Here is a 21615-nt window from a genome sequence, read left to right as displayed (position 1 = left end):
CGTGATATCATCAACAACAAAGGAGCTTGAATTCAATCCGATATTTGTTACATTGCCATTCGAGGAGCGGTCCGACACTTCACAGTCTATATACAGATCCTCGGTCTCATGTCGAGCTTCCAATCGTTGAGCGCACCGTATGGATCCCCTAGTGAGGGTGGTTCTTGTGGTGGCCTGAAATCGTTCAGCAAATGCCGCGATACGGATAGCAATGGCAGCGTAACACTTACGGAGATGGAAGTAGTAGTTCTGCGCGTAACCGATGAGAAGAAGACCGCCGATGACGTGGATGATTGCTACAACATCCCAGTCAGCCAATGTCCATGCCAATTTCCACCACTCCATACATTGATGCTGCGCAGCTGTTGGGTGTGGAAATACGTACGCATGGCAGATGCATTCTTGCCAACCATATATCTGTGCTGGTACCATTGCAGAGGACCGCGAGCCTTCGGAGCAGGAGCGGCGCCACGGGGAAGTTTCTCGTAAAAGTTGACGACTCTGGCCATGCGCGCACCGTCGGCCTGGCTGCCGATAGCCTATTCCAACAGATTTCAATCAGCTCTTCGATTCCATGTATCATTTCCACCAGCGGCGCAATGTCGTGTTCATCGAGGCCGTTCTCGGGCTTTTTCGGCGATTGTGAAGGTCATTGGGGGTTGGTCGTCAGGAGGGAGACACTCACGTTCGGCGACGCAATCTGCCGACAGCCTGTTAGTACTTCAAAAGCCGATCATCTCGAAAAAGAATTACCTTCGGGGGAACAATCGAGGACACCATGGTTGCGATTGTTGATAGTTGTACCTTGTCTTGATGCGACAGAAGTCGAGCCGAAGCTTCGTTCCTTGAAGTCGGCTCAATGCGAAGCTGGCGCCAAGCCTCCGCTTAGTCCCGAAACAGCTCCGCAGCGCATCACCCATCCAGACAGTAGACATTGTATGTTACATAACTTCAACAAACCCACGCAGTGATTGTATTCTGGCTCACAGCATACGATGAATGCGCTGCATAAGTCCGCGACGGTCGTCCTGCGGACAGCGGTGCGACCAGCTCTGTCACGTCGAGTTCCCGCCCTGGCTCGTTTCGAGAGTTCGGTTTCAGTTGACACGGCCGTGATCCCAACAACCGAACAGCAGCCAGTCAAGCGTGAAGGTGGAGCAGATGCCCACCCCAGTCACCAATTGGACTATGGCGTGACCCAGGATTACCGGACCTCGTGAGAAACAGATCGCCCAGACAAGCACGGAAGGAGTCGATCTTCTGACGCGATATCGTAGGAACTTTTCACCCATCCCAATGCGTGTCATGGACGGCAGCGAACCGGGCGAGATTACTCCAGCTGCTGTGTTGTCCGGCGCTCCTACCGACCTTCAAGCCCGCACTGTTCGGTTCGTATTCAGCGCGGAGCTCTCTCGCTTGTGAACGAGACTGATCGTTTCTGAAACAGTATTTACAAGCCCGCCAAAACGGCCACGCAATCTGGCAACTGGCACGGCCACCACTGGAGAATGGACTGGGATGTCCTCAACAAAGGTCACAGATGGGAGAACCCTCTGATGGGTTGGCAAAGTAGTGCAGACGCAATGCAGGGAACACATTTGAACTTCGAGAGCAAGGAGGACGCCATCCGCTTTGCAAACAAGCAAGGTTATGAATACTTCGTGCAGGAGCCGAATGAGCGGCGGTTTACCCCGAAGGCCTATGCAACACAATTCGAGCACAGCGCAAAGAAGCTAAAACAAGTCCGGACGAAGTAAAGACTCGTAAATTAATGCTGGCCAATTTCAAGAGGAGCTAGAGGGCTATGTATACATCTTGTTCAAAGAGTCATTTTTAATAACGCAATCGCGTTTCAGAACAGTGTTCTCGAAATACGAGTGTTGGCCCGTAGTCTTCATACATGCTTTGCCCCTCGCAAAGTACTACACAGGCTGCACTTCACCACTGACTTTTCGATTTTGAAGTTGATCATGTGATACCACTCAGAGGGGTGAGATTCATTCGCCAAAAGAATTCGGGCAAGCAGCAATGTGGTTGTGAGGATGAATTGCTTTCTAGAAAACAAGTCATTGCAAAATCCCCGCATGCAGACGCCTTCATTACACACCATATTTGTCCGCAGTGCCAGTAGCCACACATCACGATACTACCCGCTCCATAGGCTTGCCTCTGCAACATACTTGAAGCTATAGAGAGTCACGCGTTTCCGACCCAATCACCAAGACCGCATCAGAACATATCCATTGTAAAGGCATCGAAGAGGATGGGCATGGAAACGAAGGGCGAATCTCAGCGGTTCTCCCGGACGGCGTACATGAAGACCAAGAATCATCCTACAGCTCTCCCTCGTATGGTCTGATGCAGTCGATAGGGTCGGGAGATAGCTGCAACGCAGCTGCTGTTATTTGTTCGATAGTTGCTGGCGAGAGAATGTCTGCTTGCGAGCTGCTCGGCCAAGTTTCAACCGTCGCGAAGCTAGTAACCTAATGTGTGGTTGTTGAAAGGCATGTTTGATTTGCTGGCGACATCAGGTGGCTTAGTTGGCGATAATATGTAGGGCTTGACTATGTTCAAAGCGACAGGCTGCTTATTCTGTGCTTCCATGAGCATCAACGCCACCACTGGCTGGAGGAGCGGCGGCGGTCGGGTGGCAATCCTCAATGCGTGCTTATATTCAGCTCCACCGACGGAATGAACTCGACTTATCATATACTCCGGTATGCTCCACGACGTCATGGGGGTCGTGGAGTAATGAGGGTCACTCATGCGAGCATGTTCTAATAAGTGACCAGGTACAGAGAGGACTAGTGTAGAACGTCAGTTGTGTGTGAAGACAAGGAACAGATGATCTTGAATTGACATATGAATAACACGTCTTTTGTGTGTGCGTGTGTGGCGGCAGATGCTCGCAGAAGAACGTGACCTGCCCCGCGAAGGTCGGAAAAGAATGCTCGAGGCAAAATAAGAAAAATGCTCGTGAAGGGCCGCTCGCCGGCGTGCCCTTTGTGATATGCCCCCATTCCAAACACCCCATGACTCCCCGCTAGATTCGCCCTGAAAGGACATGAGTATAAAAATGCAACGCTCAAAATGCAATAGAATTCCCAAAGACCATCATAAGATCGCGGCAGCGGCATATCGGTTCACCGGTGGCGCGCGGCGAAAGTTTGACATCTTACCCATTTGGAAGGTATTGATGTCATACTCGCCTGAACCGTCGTCACTATCATCGTCAACCTCAAGCGCATCTGCGAGTGATATCTCGCCAGGCGGCATGGCATGCTTCATTATTGGTGTCTCGTCATGATCGACTCGACGCTCATTACCACTGCCCCGTTTTCGTTCAGCGCTTTTCCGTCGACGATGTGCGGCTTTCTCTGCTTGCTTTCGCAGTGTTGGGATCTTCTCTTGGACGACAACGAGGCCTTCGTTGAGTGCGGCATAGACCTTGACCATTTCCGCCTCACAATCTCCGTCTCGTAAGATTTGATGTGCAGCACGCTCACATAATGATATACCTCGATCTAAGTGACCATCGATGCGGTCAAAGTATTGAGTGCCGTCGTCCCGTTTAAAAGTGGACGGGATGGCTCGACTTGAGCGAGAGAGGCGTATTTTAAATGAGGATGGTGAGAATTCTTCTCCGTCACTGCTGCCGTCGCTACTGCTGCTTGATCCTGATCGTGATAGTGCTGCGACAGTCATTCCCATCTTGCCTTTGCGCAGTTCATTCCGACCAGTCGATATCGATCTGACAACCTGTTCAAAGCGTTTTTGTATGTCTGCGTCATAATAAATGACGATCAGTCCGCTTGAGCGATATATTACGGGACCAGATTGACAGCCGGACAAAGCGGAGACGGTTTTTCTCTGCCGCTGATCAAGGCGGAGAGCGTCAGAATCAGTGAGATAAGGCAGTTGTGGCCGGAGGATTTCCGCGGATCGTTTTGCAGCCGTGTGAGACTCCGCAGAGGCCAGCGAGGACGATTTGGACTTTTTCCGACAAGGACTCCGAGGTGGTATAACACAATCCGACTCTTGGTGCTCTAGTAGATATTGTCTCTGCCGGACAGTCGCATTTCTTGTGATCTCACCGAGTTCGGCGATCCATCTTGGTATGCTAGACGCCAGATCCTCGAAACATGACAACGCTTCCTCTGCCATGTTTGAAGCGTACGAATTTGATCAAAGGGACATGGGTGTGCTTTCGGTGGTCGATTTAGAGACGAGAGTACGGGTGTCGATGCACTGAAGTAAAGGAAATCGGACGCGGTCGTTGCTTTGCGCCTACTCGATAATTTGAATTTAGAAACCGGAGGAAAGTATGAAATGAAAACAGGCCGGCTGTTTGGTTTCTCGTCGTTGCGAATGATGCGTTAGAGCATTTCATTCGTGCCGATATGACGGTATGGAATCCAAGAAGTGGTGTTTCTGGTGCCGAAAGGATGATGGGTCGATTGTCGTTGCAGGTGGACGAATTCGCGAGAGAACGAAGTTGGGGGAAGTGGGCGTTGACTGTAGTGTCAGGGCTTGACTGTAGGCCTCCGGTGTGGGTCCCGCGGGAGAACGGGCCAATCCACACTAGCGCGCCCGCTGATGAGTTGGCGCAATGCAACTTCAATTCGACAAGGAAAGGTGGAACCTTCCCATCTCGTAGTCTCGTATTGCTTCTGTGCCGTGAAATTCCAGCAAGTCTTCACCCTCACAACGAGTCTGATTTCATCACGCCGGTGACAGATTGAGAGTCATCTGGTGATGGCATCGGAAGGATTTGAGACAGGAACGCTTGCCTTCGGGTGGAACGGCAGTGGCTGCCGTGGACAGCAACATAGCTTTGACCGTCCATACTACAGCTCACCAACGAAGGACGGCACATCTCTGGCTGGCACTTGGCCGGATACGGCGGTGGATTCAGCCGCCATCTATGCAGCACCAACACCAACACACGTAAGATCATCACACACTACATGCTGGCAACGAGGGACGGCGCAGCGTGAGTGACAAAACATCCATCGGCCAAGCAATGCAACAGGGTTCCGGTCCGTTCGCTCCCGTACGCTAAAGCTACACAGGATATCCCTGACCGTCCCCAGCATCACCGATGTGCATACATCCTCCACTGTCTCCTCAGGCCTGACCGCCAGTGACCGCTTCCATCGTCACCAAGAGCTCATGTTGTCTGCTTGATCAGCACAATGATTTTCTGGACCTCGTGGACACCAGATTTATCGTATGGCGAATGACGGTGATGCGTGGTAGAAGGTGATATCGGACCATTGTAGAACATCCTGCACTATGTTTAGAGGAGCATCGGCGACATGATATCCCGATTCCTGAACGTTCACCGTCCGCCCTATCAGTACCTCGGCGCGAGAGATTGCGCAATGCTACTCTGCCCGCAGAGACTTTGGCGCCGCGAGTGCTTCATGCACTCTGCTAGCCCGACTGGGCCGCGTTTTATCTTGCACATTTACATTGGTTCCCTGGGTAATATTGATCGATATCGAGCGGAATGGCTTTTATCATGGCGGAGCGACATGGCTTGACTTCCGCGCCGCAATCAATACTCGATTGAAGTTGTTTATGGTTTAATTCGTACCAACAAGATGAAAGACAACGCGGTGTTTGTAAATGAACACACACCATAACCATAGCGGACGGGAGTACTGTCGATCACCTGCGGGCGAACCTCGAAGCGTCGCACCAACTAATGCCGCAACGGTCCGCACCCTCCCTCACAAGCCACGATCTGACTCTGCCCGACGGCAAGGGTGCTGTGCTCTTGTCCCTCCTTCGTATGCCTCGTAATTATTCGTGTGCATACGAAGTCCTGTCTTTTCCACCTTGGCAAGGCTTTGCACTGCCTCTACCTACCTTGGAAGGTAGGTATCCTTGGGTTTCCAATGACGAAGGTCTCAACATGACCATGTCCATATCCATGGTTAGCTTCGGGCTCTTTGTTCATCCCTCTCTTTACTGACACGTCCTGATGCACGATTTGTATTGTTTCACACCACAGTACGATCATCTGCGATCTTCAGTCCACTGTTGGCAAGCAAATGAAGAGTACGGGGGACGACCCATGGGAGATTTGATGATTATCAAGTCCCGCGGATTCTGCGATGGCGAGCGAAGTTCCGTGTGGCATCTTCCTACAGCATAGCTTCATGGGCAGCGAACCGCAGTCCGAAGCACCTAGCATTCAAGTCTTTAACTATCAAATGATATCCTTGTGCTATCAAGCTCACCTGGGCATGTGCGGGACACAGAGATTCATCATCAAGGACAAAGGCAAGCTCGAGATGAAGCTAACCACCTTGGGGCAGGCCATACATCACAGGGACTCGTCATCGACATAGTTGCGCCCGTGCCCAACGAAGATTGTTCGCAGCAATTGATGCACATTGTCCGCAGAATTCATGTTGTCGGTTTTACGGTCCCTGTAGACAATTGTCTTAACTTCGGTTAGATTGCATGACGATTCCTGTCATAATTGCAAGAAAATGGTGCATGAGTCACACTACAGTATTACGAATCACTTGCGATGGAGGCTTGCCCGAAAGATGTCAATGTTCCACATCTCATCCTCTTGAACTACAGTTCCGTAGGATTCGTGATGTCCTTCACACTGTCACACCAGTACGCTGGCTTGCTTGTGTCCACGATAGTGAAGCAAGTTCTCACGACTATGATATCTGCGATTCCATGACTTGCTAATTTGAAATAACGAATCGTCGCGAAGCCCACTCGCAGCCACTGAGACTAATTGCGTCGAGTCTCCATTAATGATTGGATAAAGCCCGTGTGATGACTGTGGCGTATCCTCTGTCTGGCAGGTAGCAAACACGCGCGACTGTTGGGAATTTGGAGGGTATAGCAAAGCTACAAATGCTAAAGATGCAAAAAGCAGAATCCCCAATGATCCCGAACTTGATGATTCGAATAGACCAACACTCTAGATTGCCCAGCCAGTGGCTTTCTTCTTCGACCGCACCTTCTGAGATACTGCATCCGGGTCTTGTGGAAGATCAAAGGGCTGCAAACCAAAAGCTGCCGGATGATGGGGGTTGCTTGTATTATCTTGCGTTGATAGCTTCTCGAGCGGCTCTACAAGCCCCGATTGGACGTCTTCTTGTGATTCAGAATGGTCGTTCTGAAGTACAGTCGCTCCAGCTTCAGCTTGTTTTGCAGCATCGGCCTTTTCTTCGATCTTGTCGCTGGTGCTGGGTATATCGCTAAGTTCTTGATGCCCAAGCTCATCGTCATCTTCTTCTTCTTCATTTTCATCTTCATCTTCGTCGAGTTCATCTTCTTCTGCTTCGTCGTCATCTACAGGGACGTTGGGCTCTGCCTCATTCTGAATTCCTCCAGTTGATTCGATGAAGCGATCCAGCTCTTTGCCCATCTTTCTTGAGAAGCCACTCGCTTCCACTTCAATATCGAGCCTCTTCGCAGGATCTGCATCTCTTATGCTCTCCGCAAAGTGCGGTCCTGGTTCGTCGGAGGTGTATTTGAACTTTCTCTCAAAATACCGCTTGACACAAGCCACATCTCGATCGAAATAGAATTGAGCATTCGAATGGTTGGTGCTGACGGTCTGCGGAAAGTCAATTAAGATCGGCCTCAGAATAGTTCTATCATTTTTCGTCTCTTCTTTGATCAGAATGTTGAATTCATTAAAATCCCCGTGAATAAGACCCCTTTGTGCCAACTGGACTATCATGTCCAGAAGCTCCGCGTACAATTTACCAGGGTCCGGCACAGATTCGATCATTCGTAGAGGGAATGAGTCGATGAATTCCATGACAATTGTGTGGCGACTCCAAGCAAGTGGTTCTGGCACAGGGAATCCTTCGCGGTACAGAACTTGCATGAATGCATGCTCCTTTTGTGCTGCCAAACGAGATAGGTACATCCAAGAGCCAGTGCTTCGTTTGCGAAGATAGTCGCGATTGGCCTTCACTGTCCGGAATGATATCCGACCAAGTCGATGGAGCTTGAGCACCTGTTGTCTGCCATTTGGAGAAGCCGTGATGTAGATATCGGACTCTTTTCCAACACCAATTTGATTGCCCAAGCTGAAGACAACATCACTTCTACGATGAGCATTCAATGCCAGATAATCGAGGCCTCCGTATGTCAAGCGATATCCATCATCTAGAAGGGTCAGCCCGGCTCCATGTTCAGAGCAATCGTCCGTGCTCTCGTCGACCACATACATCTAGCATTTTTGACTTTGCCGATCAGCCCGACTTTGGCCAGATTGGAGATACATCTATTCACAGGACTACCACCTCGAAGTCCAGCAATCTGCGTGATCAAAGGTGTCGGAACAACTTCATGGTTCTTGCTACCTTGCTCAACCTGGATGTTGGCATCAGTACGTGCGACCGAGATCTATTAATTTGAGCCTATGGAAGAAGCTCACAGCAGTCAACACCCTCCAGTCATCACTCGTAAGATAACGAAGCGCGCCCGTATCTAACTTCATTGCGACACAATTTTGGTCCTTGAGGAAGTTGTTCGTGTCGGGTTATCAGATTTCCTTGAATAATTTGATATTTCTTTCGCTCACGCGAGTCATGCCTTGAAATGCATGGCGTTCCCGCTTCCCTGATTAGCGCTTGGCGGATTACCTAAGCGGAGCTCGCCCGCGATCACCTTGCTAAACAAACATGACATACGTAAATGTGAGCGCGCTGCACGAGATCACGAACCTCTGAACACACATCTCTTCCAATCCGGACTTGCCCCAGAACAATATCCCACTCGCCTCCATCGATAGGGCTGTATCTCGACACACAGTCCGGGCGGAGTCCGCTTGCTTTGTGATATATCCATAAGGCAATCAAGCTGCACTCTATCGTCGGAATCCTACATCATGGCGAAGGAGGCGGAAAAGGCTAAACCTCAGAATAAGGGCAAAGGAAAAGCTGAAGATGCTCCGCCGTCAGATGGCACTGAGGAAAAGCAAAATGTCAAAGAGAAGAAAGCTGGTGACCTCGACTTGCCACCAGAAGAGCTGAGCGAAGAGGACCAGAAGCTCAAGGACGAGTTGGAAATGTTAGTGGAGCGATTGACGGAGTCAGATGCATCACTCTTCAAGGCCGCTCTTGAAGCGATCAAGTCAACCATCAAAACATCTACCAGCTCAATGACGGCTGTGCCGAAGCCGCTCAAGTTCCTTCGACCGCACTATGAGAAGTTGACTCATGCGTACGAGAAATGGCCGAAGGGTGAGAATAAGGACTCTCTTGCAGATACATTGTCTGTCCTGGGTATGACCTATTCGGACGATGAGAACACCAGAGATACCCTGAAATACCGCCTCCTTGCACCGAGAACAGATCACGGGTCGTGGGGACACGAGTACATGCGTCACTTGTCGTTGGAAATCGGACAGGAATACCAGCATCGACTGGAGCAAGACCAAGACGTGGAAGATCTTACCAACCTCACACTGACACTTGTTCCGTTCTTCCTCTCTCACAATGCAGAGGCGGACGCAGTCGACATTCTCTCAGAGCTTGAGATGATTGAGCAGATCAAGGATCATCTGGACGAGAACACTTACGCCCGCGTGTGCTTGTACATGGTTTCTATGGTCCCACTCCTCACCTACCCTGACAATGATCGCTTTCTGCGAACTGCGCACGAAATTTATGTTCAATACAAACAGCTGGCTCAAGCCATTTCTCTTGCGATACGATTGAACGATCTAGATCTCATCAAGTCCGATTTCAACGCAACAACAGATAAGGCCCTAAGACGCCAGCTTGCCTTCATTCTGGGTCGACAACGGATATGCCTCGACCTTGGCGAGGATGTTGAGGATCCAGAGTTGCAAGCATGCTTAGATAACACCAGGTTACCTGAGCACTTCAAATCGCTTGCTAAGGAACTCAATGTGCTCGATCCCAAGGTTCCCGAAGACATTTACAAATCACATCTCGAATCAAGCCGGACTGCCGGCCTCACAAACACTGATTCTGCTCGGCACAACCTCGCGTCAGCATTTGTGAATTCCTTCGTCAATGCAGGCTTTGGAGATGACAAATTGATGCTCGTAGAAGGAGGCGTAAAGGCAAGCTGGATTTGGAAAGTCAAAGAGGATGGACAAGTTTCAACCGCAGCCACGCTGGGTATGCTCATGCTCTGGGATGTTGAGGCTGGATTGGACAAAATTGATGCCTACACGTACGTGTCCGATGACGGCGTCAAAGCTGGTGCCGCACTCGCAATGGGAATTATGAACTCTGGTGTCAGGCTCGATAGCGACCCTACCTTGGCTCTGCTCGGTGACTTGGACGACAAGTCGACGAACGAACGCGTGGCAAGGATCATGGGCTTGGGTCTGGCTTACGCTGGCTCGAACAAGGAGGATTTGCTAGAGCTCCTTCTGCCACTTGTTCAGGATACCGGTGTGGACATGCAGATCTCTGCAGTCGCCGCGCTGTCTCTCGGTCTGATCTTCGTCGGATCAGCCGAGTCTGACGTGAGCGAGGCAATCATCCAGACCTTCTTGGACGAGGATCGCAACAAGCAATTGAAGGACAAATGGACTCGCTTCATGACCTTGGGTCTCGCACTGCTCTTTTTCGGGCAACAAGAGGAGGTTGATGTCGTTCTCGAGACCTTGAAAGCCATTGATCATCCCATGTCAAAACCAGCTTCCGTTCTAGCGGAGATTTGTGCTTGGGCAGGCACTGGTACGGTTCTCAAACTCCAGCAGCTTCTTCATATCTGCAACGAGCACATCGAGGATAAAGATGATGACGACAAGGATTGGGACGACAAGAAGGCCGCTTCAGGTGAACAGCTCGTGCAGGCTTATGCCGTTCTCGGTCTCAGTCTTGTCGCCATGGGCGAGGATGTTGGGCAGGAAATGGTTCTGAGACAATTCGCTCATCTCATGCACTACGGCGAAGCCAACATCCGAAAGGCTGTCCCTCTTGCCATGGGTCTCATAAGTCCTTCAAATCCGCAGATGAAGGTTTATGACACTCTCTCAAGATATTCCCACGACAACGATATCGACGTCGCCATCAACGCAATCTTTGCCATGGGCATGCTTGGTGCGGGAACCAACAATGCCCGTATTGCGCAACTTCTTCGACAGCTTGCCTCTTACTACCATCGTGATGCGCATGCTTTGTTCATGGTTCGGATTGCACAGGGGCTGTTGCACATGGGCAAGGGCACACTCACCATCAATCCGTTCCACACCGATCGCTCAGTGCTCTCGCGTGTTGCTGCTGCTGGTTTGTTAACTGTGACAGTCGCACTCATCGATGATCCCAAGGCTTTCATCCTCAACAATCACCATTATCTCCTGTACTACATTGTCACTGCAATGCATCCGCGCTTCCTGGTTACGCTGGATGAGGATCTCCAGCCGCTTCAGGTGAATGTGCGAGTCGGTCAGGCTGTCGATATTGTTGGACAGGCCGGTCGTCCCAAGACCATCACTGGCTGGCAAACACAGTCCACGCCAGTACTGCTGAGCTATGGAGAGCGCGCGGAATTGGAGGACGACGAATACATTTGCTTGGCCAACGTGATGGAAGGAATCTGCATACTGCGAAAGGTCAGTCGATAATCATTATTTGAGCGCTATTATCACATGCTAACAATCTCGCAGAATCCCGAGTGGCAGGCACCTTGATCAGCAACCTGCTTGCAGGTTCAATTGTCCGACACAACGGCAAGATTTGGGTTCGAGTGGCATGATCGTTTACGAGGATACGGCACATACATTAGCCCTTTAATGTCATGACGAGTTGACACAAGATGTCTCCAGGCATCCTCCATATTACGAATGATCACGCCCCGTCTTGTAAAATAGATCTTATGCTGTTCGAAATCATCTCACGGCCTTCCTTTGCCTCTTCGATGCATGTCTGGTGCGCAGATGCTTAACCCTCATGTTGTGCGCGACTATGGCGAGCGTCACGCCTACTCGCTGATGATTTGCGTAACCAAATGCCATAGAGCATAAGATAATTTTACCTGTGCACATTCAGTACTCCCGAAGTGAGCCACTCCTCACCCTGGCCGACGCATCTATCATATATCCGAAATATCACATACGTCATAACGATCGCGAAACGTCCTGAAATGACGATGAAAGAAACCAGGCGAGAAGAACGACGACTAGGGTTTGGGTAGCACAACCCTAGCGCATGGGCCTGGGTCACTTGCAAGCATTCACGGCCAATCACGCATTGACGTATCCCAGGATTTAGCAATGATTCATGCGAGTCTTCGGGAGCACTCCAAGACTATCACGCATCATGCATCGAGTCGTCGACGAGGGTATATGAAATCTTGAGCGTCGTACAGCGCGCAAATTGGCGGCCACACATGTTCAACTCGGGGACCACACTCCCAATCCCGCGCCCCTACAGCGTTTAATTCGCGCATCACTCGACGGTAACCTAGTCACAAGCATCGCCTACGACAACACCTGGAGCGGCTGCTTATATCAGAATAGTCGGGATCGCTAATCCAAGAGAGTTCGCGGCATATGTAACATGCTGTCACTACCGCAAATCAGTGGCCGAGAGACTTTCGACGGCCTCGTCCGAAAGCTTAGCATGTGCGTATCAAGTCTGCGTTCTACAAAGCGCACGTCGGATTGAAGATAAACACAACCTCATTCGAGTTTATCTGACGAGAGTTGCGGATACAGATTCTTCGTTTCAGCCATCCAAACACCGCAAGAATGGCAACAATTGCAACGTGATGTTTATGGAAGTAGTTTGAAATGGCTCATCAAGTATCTTGTGAACGATGTCGATCATCCTTCAATCATCTGCGCGCTACTGTAAGTGAATATGGTGCATTGCCAACGAAGATCAAGCGAAGTGCTAATGATGCGGCAGTGCCTTGAAATGGCATTTCAATGCTATTGAATCTGACGATGACAGGGGCATCAATGAAAGCCGGGGACTTGCATGCGAGCTTGTGGCGTGGAGGTTGATCATGTATAAATCACACACCGAAGCGATTGATTCGCTATGTTGTGATTTGCCCCAGGTCTCGAAAGCGAGCGTTGAGGACGCAGCACGTCTAGCAGCTGATGTTGAGCGATGCGACGAGGACGAGGATTTACTGACCGAACGATCTCCGCTTCTGGACGAAGGCAGAGCTACAATGGAGGACTCCTTCTATGACGAAGACCCCAGTGACTCAGAATATGCAGAGCAGTCCAATTTTGCAGCAACATTCGCGGGCCTGAACGCGTTGGAAATCGCCGCTGTGTCTGATGCCAAGAAGTTTTTATCACAGAAAGCTATTCAAAGAATCATCGACGGGATCTGGAACGGAGACATCGCCTTCTGGGACTCAATGGATCGCAATTCCGTGAAGCAGGCCAAAGTGTACCGCCGGACAGATGCTGATCCCTACTGTCGTCTAAGAGTGCCCCTCTTTTTGAAGGTGTTCGAGATGATGTTCTTCGCCGCGTTCCTTATCTTCTACTATATTGTGCTTGTTCAGAAGCATTCCGAGCACATTTCCGGTCCCGAAGTCATGATGTACATCTGGCTTGCCTCATTCACATATAACGGTCGGTCATCTGAGACTTCTTTTGACGCAGAATGCTGATTGCCCCTTTCAGAGCTGGGCGAATTTCTGGACGCTGGTTCGGCGTTCTACGCGTCAGACTTCTGGGCGCTGTGGGATGTGGCGATCATTCTGACAGGCTTCACATTCTTCGTAACAAGAGTCGTAGGACTATATACGAACAACCGAGCAACGGCAGACTTTGCCTTTGATATATTGTCCATAGAAGCGCTGTTCCTGGTGCCAAGGTAAGATGCCAGAGGAATGAAGTATCGAAGCAGATGTCACTGACACATACGAAGGATCTTCTCCGTGCTGAGCATTTTGCCTTACTTCGGCATGCTCCTGCCAGCGCTGAAAGAAATGGTTAGTTTGTCAAAGTACAGCGACAGCTGCAGTGCATCTGCTGACGACCCTCAAGACGAAAGACTTCATCAAGTTCCTTGGGCTCACCGCTATACTGTACCTCGTAGGTCATGAAGCCCGCAAGCCTCCGAGACAACAGACACCCTTTTGGATAATAGCTAATCCCTTTGGCAGGGCTTCTCAACCGGGTTGGCTTTTCTCGCACGGGGCACGTTCACATTCGCGCAAATGAACTGGATTCTAATCAAAGTGTTCTTTGGATCAAGCTATCTTGGATTCGTGAGTAGAATGACCACAATTTGCGCGACTTCTTTCGCTGATGCTTTAAATAGGATGCGGCAGAAAAGGTGAATTTGACCTCGCACTGAGGCGAAAATGGGGTCGGTTGCACTGACAGGCTCCCAGATCTCCCCCGTGTTGGGCCCTTTTCTCATGGTTATTTTCTGCTGTTTGACAAATATCCTGCTGATCACTTCGCTGATCTCGTTGCTCTCGAACACCTTAACCAAGGCAAGTGCAGGCGGTCAAGCAACTCGGTCGCCGACCCCCCCCGATTTCGCAAACATCGGCTAACGAGACCCCTTTGGCGACCGTTCAGGTCCAGCAACATTCCCGTGATGAATATCTATTTGTGTAAGTCCCAGAGCCTCAATGCTGCGCCGTTATACCCTCAAAGATATTAATGAATGGTGCAGATATGCAGTGTACGTCCTTGAGGCCTCGACATCGAACCGATTGACTTATTTCCTGCCACCCCTGGTGAGTGACAATTCTATCTTTATCAATATTACATTCCAAACATGGGGTCGTGCTCAAAGCCCTTGTGGAGACACGTGTGGGCCCGTGGCTCTGCAACGGCGTCGCTAAAGGCGCCATTCTTCAAGACGCCCGTCCAGGCCGCCCGGCCTTTCATTTGCGTCTAAATGTAGCAGCAAGCCGGGCGACGAATCATGGCGGTGACATCAATCGGGGTTGTTGGTTTCTGAAAGCCGAATATCCGTCTGCGAACCTGGCCCCTGCCCACCCATTACCTATGACAGACCGACACACTGACATCTCGTCCACACAGAATCTGCTACCTCTCCTATTGAGGCCGCTCCGTTTAGTGCTGTCCGGTCCGTCTGTAAGAAACGCGCGAATTGTACTGCTCAAGGCAACCCATTGGCCTTTTGTGGCCATGATCTTTGGGTATGAGAGTGGGCGCGCGTACTTACAGAGTTACTCGCGGGCCGGAGGTGCGATTGGAAGCAAACGCACCCAGCATCGCACGGTGAAACGACTTCGGCGCCCTCTTTCGCGCCACGCTCTGGCGATGTCTAGAACACCCCCGTCGGAAGTGCAAACGCGATCGCGCGTTGCCACTGAATCCTTCGAGGGACCAACGACGCGCGAAAATGGCACAGTGCCGTTTGAAGATGAAACATGCGACGCCGCATCGATGGCATCCATGGTGGCCGGTCTTCAGCGACAGCTTGACGCGCTGGCAGTCTTGGTGGCATCACAGCAGGAGCGGCAATAATAGCTTGCGGCGCATGCAACGGGCACAGTGCAGCAGGACTGCGAATGGGGGCTGGCTTCAGGCAGGAAAGCGCCACTAAAAGCCATGAGTGATGAAGCGTGCAGAAAGTATCACACCTCTGGCGTGTCCGAGGCGACCTAACCATGCACGCTCGGCCTGCCCGCCTGTTGAGGAAAGTGGTGCAATGACTAGCAATTCGTCCGAAACCCCACTAAGGCCACCAAGCCGCAATCTATACGCGCTTAAAAGCCGAGCTAGCCCGATGCACAAGTGCCAACGGCGTCAAAGTCAAACGCACAGATCAGCCCTGACTGGGCCACCGAGCTTCGCTGTGGTGAGCGAGCCTAATGATCCCTGCCATCGCCTGCTCCCGCGTGCCGTCCTGGGCAACCCAAAAGAGTGATCGACCTTTTCCTTTCTCGGCACCGCGACTGGCCAGCAGGTGTGGAGGCCTGACTCGTCTCAGCAGCGATTCGGTAGACGCAATGATAAGCCCGTCCGCTATTCTTGCCGACATGCGTGACGGGCGCCGAGATGGTTCGCCCTCATTCCAACAGGTGATGTACATGCCGCGGTAGTCTTGCATAGCCCGCTGTCTAAGCCGTTCTCTTATGCCTGGCCCAGCGACGCTAGAGCCCCAGTCACAAGCCAAGATGAATGAAACTCGGTCACCCCATGTACATGCTCTGCTCTCTATGGGTGGTGCGGGTGTGTGTGTGGATGTGTTGGTATTTTGTGGGTGGGTGAACGTGCTGGTCCGACGATCGACTGCTCTCTCTGTCGACACGGCCTCTCTCTCTGATCTGAGGCTGCCATTCCGTCCTCGTCGTCCACTCTTCACCCTGAGTGCCCTGATCCACACCAGCAGCGTCTTTCTTTAGTGCCTCCGCCCACTCACTCAACCTTAGTACACTGCACGGTTTGATGTTATTTTAACCGCCGCACATATCCTGTTACATGAGACTATCCAACCGGGAGCGATGATCCTTCGATAGCCGGCCTCTGATCGTCCTCTGGTTGCCTTGTGTATGACACATCGGACTGCTCTGCTTATAATCCCAAGACCCAGCCAACAATCAGAACATTCGGCAGTCACTCATCCTTCGCTTCATCCTCCAAACATGAGCTTCTTTCCTTACCCTGAACATACAGACATGCCTTCCGACGTTGTTCGTCCTTCGGATATGACCCTGCATCCCAGCCCGCCTTCGTGTCACGAGGACCAGCATAACCACGAACTTCACGAAGACTACACTTGGCCGACAACCACTGCAGAGGATCTTTACCGTGACACACAAACCATCACATCTTGGCATCCCGCGGAAGTCCCACGAGGACTCGGTGTCCAAGTACAGTACCACAACGAAACCTCCGCTGCTTCACCGCTGCCTGTCTCTGCTTCATGGTCATCATCATATGAGGCGACCCTTCCTGTGTGCTCAATGCCCGCCAGCAACATCCGATCGGACTCTGTTGTCGACATGGCCATGTCATATCCATCACCACCGATCGTGACCGGCCCTCCATCGTGGGAGCATCATGATCAAGCATTCGAGCCCATGTACGAGGCTTCTGGCTCGCCCGATCACTCCGTGTACAGCGAGAGTTCGCGGCCTTCGATTTGCGAATCCTCACCATACGCACACTCCGACAACGAGTACACATGTGCTCAGTCGCCATTCGTCAAGGTCGAGGAAGCAATCGACTACAGCCGCATGCGACATTACTCCCTGGCGAGCAACGCTCCGATGCACATCGTCCCGAGTGAACCTTATGACAACGCCATGTTGTCCGCAAATTACTCGCACGCAGGATATGCGCCTGCGAAGCTCGAAAACTTCCCTGTGGAGCCACAAATGTTGCAGCACCAGCAACAGCCGTCGCTCAATCGACTACAAGACCAAATCTCAAATGATATGCGACCAAAGCGTGGCCGAACCACTTCCTCAGATCCATCCTGCGCCTGCCACATCTGTAACCGACAATTCCAACGCAGCTACAACAAGAAGGCACACATGTTGACGCACAACAAGAGCCGCGAAAGGCCATACAAGTGTACCGAGCCCGATTGCAACAAGGAATTCGTCCGAAACACCGACCTGGTGCGGCATACCAAGAGCGTAAGTCCGAACTTCAAGTTTATCATTTCCAAGGCACCAAGCTGACCACAAGTAGATTCATCTCAACATCCGCGACCACGTGTGCAGCATGTGCAACCGTGCTTTCCCTCGCAAGGACACTCTTCGCCGGTGAGCTCATTTTATACTTGTATCTCTTGACCCGTGCCCTGCTAACTATTCCTCTTCCAGACACGTCGATGACGGTTGCTCAAAGCGAGAGGTCTCCAAAGGCTACCAAAACCGCGTACAAAAGAGCTATGCGTCACCAAATGCTCGACGGTCTTCCTCGCTGATCTCACAATCTCGAGCATCGATGCCTGCGGCCAGCCCACCTTGCTAACGATTACCACGAACGGAACGGGAGAAGGCGTTTCCGGATCATATTTTCTATTCATTGTGACTGTTCTTTCAGACCCCGAGATCTTCATCCCGCGATTTATGAGTCGAGCGGATAGCGGGAGTTCTACATTTTAGTGACCCTTGTCGGGAGATGAGCGCATTCGGCAGGCATTTTAGAGGTTTATTAGCGACGACTACAAAGAGTATTTTCAGGCAGCAATGCTCAAATGCATGTAAATTTGCAAACCCTTCAACTTCAGTAGCTTGTTACTGTACATGCGGGGGCCAAGATGATGTTACATTCACTCACTCGGCGATTATGAGGGACCCAGGGATGCATGGGGATTGTCAAAGCATGAGCACAATCCTGCTGCAACTCTAAATCGCTAGTCATGCTCCACAACATCAGCCATGTGAAATCCAGAGCGTCTCTACCCGTGCGTGATAACCAGCACAAGAAGCAATTTATCGACCATGGGCTCGACTGTGTTTCCCGTAGAGGGGCCGTTCGACCCGTCCGAGATTGCACGAATTCGCCACTTCAACCAGGAAATGGCATTGAGGAGTCTGTCGAGCGACGGCGGCATCATCTATTGAATTCCTTTCATGGGTTGCCATCACATCGGGATCGATTGAGGCAGAAGGGGAGATGAGAGCGACCGCGGAAACCCGCATGCAGCGCACTCACACTCTCACACCCATACGCACAAACAGGAACCCACTCACCCACCCACCCACACAAACAAACACAAGAGGGATTCACAAAGTTGCGGGTGACGTTCTCTCTCATCTCGCTCTTCAAATTTATTCCCGCCCCGAGCGACAAATCAAACCAGATAAGTCCGCATGGTAGGTGGGGCCTGGCCTCGAAAGATCTCCGGTTGCTCGCTTTCCACTGCTCTCTAGCCGAGATTCTAGCACAACCGCCACCCATCACCACCATCAGGCTACTGTACGACTGTGCTGCACCTGCCCCGTGCCCGCGTGCGGAATAACAAGGATCCCACTGCATTTAAGCGCTGACGACAGCACGTCGAGCCAGGATGATTGGCTTCACACGGGAACTCCGACCCACGCGTGTTGGCTTGGGGCGGATGTTAGTCCTGCTCTAGCTGCCGACCCGCGCACAAATTGGCCGAAGCGTCGAACCTTTATGGCGCGCTATTGGTTACATCGCTGCGTCTCTTCGCCTTGACCTCACCGGCCAGGGAAGGAGGGAGGGCAGCAGAGTTTAGCTTCGTCCGCACCCATCAACTTTTTTGTCCGTCCCTTTTTTGCTTCTTTGGCCGAACGGCCACGTTCTGTGATGACAGACAAGAGCTGGCTCGTGCAAGCGAACCTGTCCATAGTGGCCTGAAGGGCCCTTTTCGGCAGGAGCAGTCGCCATCGACCATCGCCATCGCTCTATACAGCATACCCAGGTATTGACCCGCCCACTCACCTCATGCTGACTAAATCACATAGGCTTTTGTTCGTCTCACGTGTTGGCCGTGCGGCGAGCTTGTCTCGGAGACAAAAGCCTGGAGTTAGTGCCTGGCATGGAGAATGGGGGCCTGACACGACAACGACATGATGCATCACTTCACAACATTTACTCCTGAGCATGACAACGAGTCAGGCGGCCAGCGAGGAAGGGTGCTCGATGATGTGCAAAGAATACAAATAGCTGTCGGCCGGTAACCTGCGCAAATTTCACTTCGTTCAGAGGACTTTAACATCACTGGTTACCGACACAGAGGTACGCCTTTTTCGTCGCCGTGAGGCCGCTGAGGGGTTACTCAAGACCAAATGATCGAAAAAAAGTGTTGGCCCTCTCACGATCCGCACACTATCGCTTCACATCGGAGTCCCCGTTTGTCCCATTCTTCGAGCAAATGCGCTTGTTTTTATCATTCCCACAAGGCATGAGCGATGTTCGCACTCGTGAAACAGGATTCATGCGATGCAGTCAAAACAAGCAGGCGCGCGCCGCACGCTGCCTGCGCTCTGGCTCCCATCTATCTTTGGCACAGAGAATTTTCGCGTGGATGGCATGGACCGAGGACCGTTGGCTCGCTCGCGGCCTCGAAGAAAAAGGGCGAAGCGTCGCGGGTGTGGGAGCGAAGGGAAAAGCAGGTGACAGGAAGGCGACGCGGGCGGACGAGTTCCGTTGACGCGCTAGGAGGAGGTCATGACGCTGGCGGAAAACTGTTTGGTTCACGTTTGCGCTCGGCGGACGGCATTCAGCACCAGATCTTCCCAGCACTACCCTTTAGACACAGCAGCAGCGCAACTTGGAAATGCGCCAACTATTCCGCCCGATCTCATGACTCCATGCGACATCTACGCATCGCCATCGTGTCTAGTCATCGCCGAATATGACGATGACTGACGTCGGACGAACTGATCCTCTCTCTAGTCTGTCCGACCCTGAACATCGTACCGAAATATCTTCAGGTCCAGTGAAGGGTTTTGACCACAAGCCAACTACTAAAGTTCTTTTGTTGCACACTGATACACAGGCTGTGCGCTTGGCAGGATTTCTTGGTTTGGTCATAGTGTCGGCTCGACTTTTCCGGCGGAGGTCTGACAAAAAGATGAAGATGCGAGCTCATCGGCCAAGGAATCTGCCGTAACCGTCCCAAAACGTCGTAAACTCTCATCCGAAAGTGAATCGTGAACCACACAGGCCCGGAAGGGATGAATTTGCTCCCTTTCGAGATCCCTTGAAGACGCCATAGAGTGGAGTATTAATCTCACGATCGGCCGTGATTGATGTCTGTGCAGCGGGAGGCCGTTATTGGAGAAGTCACAGCTCTTTCCTAATACGGGAACAATATTTGTTGGCTCTCCCGTCAAGACTGCACTGTCCTGTTGCTGACCAACTTCCAAGTCTTCGTCAAACCTCTTCTGCAGCTGCGTTGAAACAGCCACGCGATTTGGTTGTTCTAGGACGTATTGCGCTGCTAAAATCTCACTATATCGGTCGAGGCTGTCGCAGCAATCAAGTTTCAACCCCGCCTGTCCAATCAATCGACGGAAGTTCAGATCCGATGCCAGCGAAGAAGACAACCCTCGCCCCATGAACGAACACATCTAAATTTAATCACGACCGCGTCGTGACCGACATTTCAACCCTCCAGACCCATATCATTGGTTCTGACGCGATCAATTGATGCCAGAGCCGCACCGACCACGGCCTGCTGCTGAATTCTGTATGCTGTTTGCTGTTGGTGATATTTATTTATAAATCTGTAAATCGACTCCTGATGTTTCACCATCTCGGCAAGGCAGCGCAAAGACCACCTGGGCACTTTTGAAGCGCGGGACGAATTCCGTTCCCCAAGCCCGCCATGGATGCAATCTCGAGATGACTAAGATCATCGCTGCGGAACAGATGCCGTCCAAGACACTTCGATGTACGTTCATTGGCTACATCCAGGTCAATTCCGCCCTCACCACCACTACCACCACCACAACACCAATGAGCAGTGTTTGTCGTTTCGTCGATTTTTAGTGCTGACTTTGGTTGTGCACGCTCGTCATTTTGGCGAGAACGACCACTAACAAACACCGGCTTCTCCCCTGAACATGACAAGCTCGGGTTGGCCTCTTGAATATGGCGGATTCTTACTGTATTTGCCTGGAAAGCGGTCACTGTAATTGGTAGGCTCTGCGCATTCTTCGTTGTTTTAGCTACGATTTTTGTGTGGGTGTGTGTGTGTG

General features: G+C 51.5%; 10 protein-coding genes across 10 annotated transcripts; 5 read left to right on the top strand and 5 right to left on the bottom strand.

The window, feature by feature from the left end:
- Window positions 1-54: 54 nt before the first annotated feature.
- On the bottom strand, window positions 55-780 carry K489DRAFT_432661 (uncharacterized protein; the record flags this gene model as incomplete). Its single annotated transcript, XM_033608493.1, has 5 exons — window positions 55-174; window positions 231-296; window positions 386-539; window positions 686-700; window positions 754-780. 5 exons carry the CDS (start codon window positions 778-780, stop codon window positions 149-151), a joined length of 288 nt encoding a protein of 95 aa, XP_033458772.1. The 3' UTR covers window positions 55-148.
- A 215-nt stretch (window positions 781-995) lies between these two features.
- Window positions 996-1757, top strand: K489DRAFT_322063 (uncharacterized protein; the record flags this gene model as incomplete). Its single annotated transcript, XM_033601594.1, has 3 exons — window positions 996-1216; window positions 1278-1388; window positions 1448-1757. 3 exons carry the CDS (start codon window positions 996-998, stop codon window positions 1755-1757), a joined length of 642 nt encoding a protein of 213 aa, XP_033458771.1.
- A 1183-nt stretch (window positions 1758-2940) lies between these two features.
- K489DRAFT_255130 (uncharacterized protein) lies at window positions 2941-4282 on the bottom strand. Its single transcript, XM_033599998.1, has one exon. It carries the CDS (start codon window positions 4162-4164, stop codon window positions 3115-3117), a length of 1050 nt encoding a protein of 349 aa, XP_033458770.1. The 5' UTR covers window positions 4165-4282; the 3' UTR covers window positions 2941-3114.
- A 2052-nt stretch (window positions 4283-6334) lies between these two features.
- Window positions 6335-8540, bottom strand: K489DRAFT_402583 (RIO1-domain-containing protein; the record flags this gene model as incomplete). Its single annotated transcript, XM_033607056.1, has 5 exons — window positions 8429-8540; window positions 8220-8364; window positions 6995-8175; window positions 6638-6955; window positions 6335-6484 (listed from the first exon to the last, which is right to left on the bottom strand). The coding sequence occupies exons 1-5, from the start codon at window positions 8489-8491 to the stop codon at window positions 6335-6337; spliced, it is 1857 nt and encodes a 618-aa protein (XP_033458769.1). The 5' UTR covers window positions 8492-8540.
- Window positions 8541-8694: 154 nt separating this feature from the next.
- K489DRAFT_381722 (26S proteasome regulatory complex, non-ATPase subcomplex, Rpn1 subunit) lies at window positions 8695-11722 on the top strand. Its single transcript, XM_033605195.1, has 2 exons — window positions 8695-11587; window positions 11642-11722. The coding sequence occupies exons 1-2, from the start codon at window positions 8882-8884 to the stop codon at window positions 11663-11665; spliced, it is 2730 nt and encodes a 909-aa protein (XP_033458768.1). The 5' UTR covers window positions 8695-8881; the 3' UTR covers window positions 11666-11722.
- A 523-nt stretch (window positions 11723-12245) lies between these two features.
- Window positions 12246-14882, top strand: K489DRAFT_254947 (uncharacterized protein). The gene is made up of 11 exons (XM_033599995.1): window positions 12246-12598; window positions 12692-12826; window positions 12885-13570; window positions 13622-13814; window positions 13869-13932; window positions 13988-14035; window positions 14107-14211; window positions 14265-14279; window positions 14338-14442; window positions 14531-14565; window positions 14628-14882. Exons 1-11 carry the CDS (start codon window positions 12534-12536, stop codon window positions 14797-14799), a joined length of 1623 nt encoding a protein of 540 aa, XP_033458767.1. The 5' UTR covers window positions 12246-12533; the 3' UTR covers window positions 14800-14882.
- Window positions 14883-14935: 53 nt separating this feature from the next.
- On the bottom strand, window positions 14936-15697 carry K489DRAFT_255090 (uncharacterized protein). The gene is made up of 2 exons (XM_033599996.1): window positions 15190-15697; window positions 14936-15004 (listed from the first exon to the last, which is right to left on the bottom strand). The coding sequence occupies exon 1, from the start codon at window positions 15594-15596 to the stop codon at window positions 15249-15251; it is 348 nt and encodes a 115-aa protein (XP_033458766.1). The 5' UTR covers window positions 15597-15697; the 3' UTR covers window positions 14936-15004; window positions 15190-15248.
- Window positions 15698-16258: 561 nt separating this feature from the next.
- K489DRAFT_254927 (uncharacterized protein) lies at window positions 16259-18039 on the top strand. Its single transcript, XM_033599994.1, has 3 exons — window positions 16259-17571; window positions 17627-17700; window positions 17761-18039. The coding sequence occupies exons 1-3, from the start codon at window positions 16480-16482 to the stop codon at window positions 17909-17911; spliced, it is 1317 nt and encodes a 438-aa protein (XP_033458765.1). The 5' UTR covers window positions 16259-16479; the 3' UTR covers window positions 17912-18039.
- A 1629-nt stretch (window positions 18040-19668) lies between these two features.
- Window positions 19669-20357, top strand: K489DRAFT_254892 (uncharacterized protein). Its single transcript, XM_033599992.1, has one exon. It carries the CDS (start codon window positions 19822-19824, stop codon window positions 20269-20271), a length of 450 nt encoding a protein of 149 aa, XP_033458764.1. The 5' UTR covers window positions 19669-19821; the 3' UTR covers window positions 20272-20357.
- On the bottom strand, window positions 20357-21074 carry K489DRAFT_254897 (uncharacterized protein). Its single transcript, XM_033599993.1, has one exon. The coding sequence runs from the start codon at window positions 20983-20985 to the stop codon at window positions 20443-20445; it is 543 nt and encodes a 180-aa protein (XP_033458763.1). The 5' UTR covers window positions 20986-21074; the 3' UTR covers window positions 20357-20442.
- Window positions 21075-21615: the final 541 nt, after the last annotated feature.

Source organism: Dissoconium aciculare, assembly GCF_010015565.1.
Source record: "Dissoconium aciculare CBS 342.82 unplaced genomic scaffold K489scaffold_8, whole genome shotgun sequence".
Classification (NCBI taxonomy): domain Eukaryota; kingdom Fungi; phylum Ascomycota; class Dothideomycetes; order Mycosphaerellales; family Dissoconiaceae; genus Dissoconium; species Dissoconium aciculare.
This window is presented reverse-complemented; position numbering and strand designations above follow the sequence as displayed.

What these genes read in the sequence shown, in the direction of transcription:
- K489DRAFT_255130 (XM_033599998.1), bottom strand. Translation starts at nt 4,164, where the DNA reads ATGGCAGAGGAAGCGTTGTCATGTTTCGAGGATCTGGCGTCTAGCATA.
- K489DRAFT_381722 (XM_033605195.1), top strand. Translation starts at nt 8,882, where the DNA reads ATGGCGAAGGAGGCGGAAAAGGCTAAACCTCAGAATAAGGGCAAAGGA. An exon ending in GAATCTGCATACTGCGAAAG is followed by an intron (nt 11,588 to 11,641) that starts GTCAGTCGATAA and finishes ACAATCTCGCAG; the next exon opens with AATCCCGAGTGGCAGGCACC.
- K489DRAFT_254947 (XM_033599995.1), top strand. Translation starts at nt 12,534, where the DNA reads ATGCTGTCACTACCGCAAATCAGTGGCCGAGAGACTTTCGACGGCCTC. An exon ending in TGCCTCATTCACATATAACG is followed by an intron (nt 13,571 to 13,621) that starts GTCGGTCATCTG and finishes TGCCCCTTTCAG; the next exon opens with AGCTGGGCGAATTTCTGGAC. An exon ending in TCTCGAACACCTTAACCAAG is followed by an intron (nt 14,443 to 14,530) that starts GCAAGTGCAGGC and finishes GCGACCGTTCAG; the next exon opens with GTCCAGCAACATTCCCGTGA.
- K489DRAFT_255090 (XM_033599996.1), bottom strand. Translation starts at nt 15,596, where the DNA reads ATGGTTAGGTCGCCTCGGACACGCCAGAGGTGTGATACTTTCTGCACG.
- K489DRAFT_254927 (XM_033599994.1), top strand. Translation starts at nt 16,480, where the DNA reads ATGACACATCGGACTGCTCTGCTTATAATCCCAAGACCCAGCCAACAA. An exon ending in TGGTGCGGCATACCAAGAGC is followed by an intron (nt 17,572 to 17,626) that starts GTAAGTCCGAAC and finishes GACCACAAGTAG; the next exon opens with ATTCATCTCAACATCCGCGA. An exon ending in CGCAAGGACACTCTTCGCCG is followed by an intron (nt 17,701 to 17,760) that starts GTGAGCTCATTT and finishes TTCCTCTTCCAG; the next exon opens with ACACGTCGATGACGGTTGCT.
- K489DRAFT_254892 (XM_033599992.1), top strand. Translation starts at nt 19,822, where the DNA reads ATGTTCGCACTCGTGAAACAGGATTCATGCGATGCAGTCAAAACAAGC.
- K489DRAFT_254897 (XM_033599993.1), bottom strand. Translation starts at nt 20,985, where the DNA reads ATGTGTTCGTTCATGGGGCGAGGGTTGTCTTCTTCGCTGGCATCGGAT.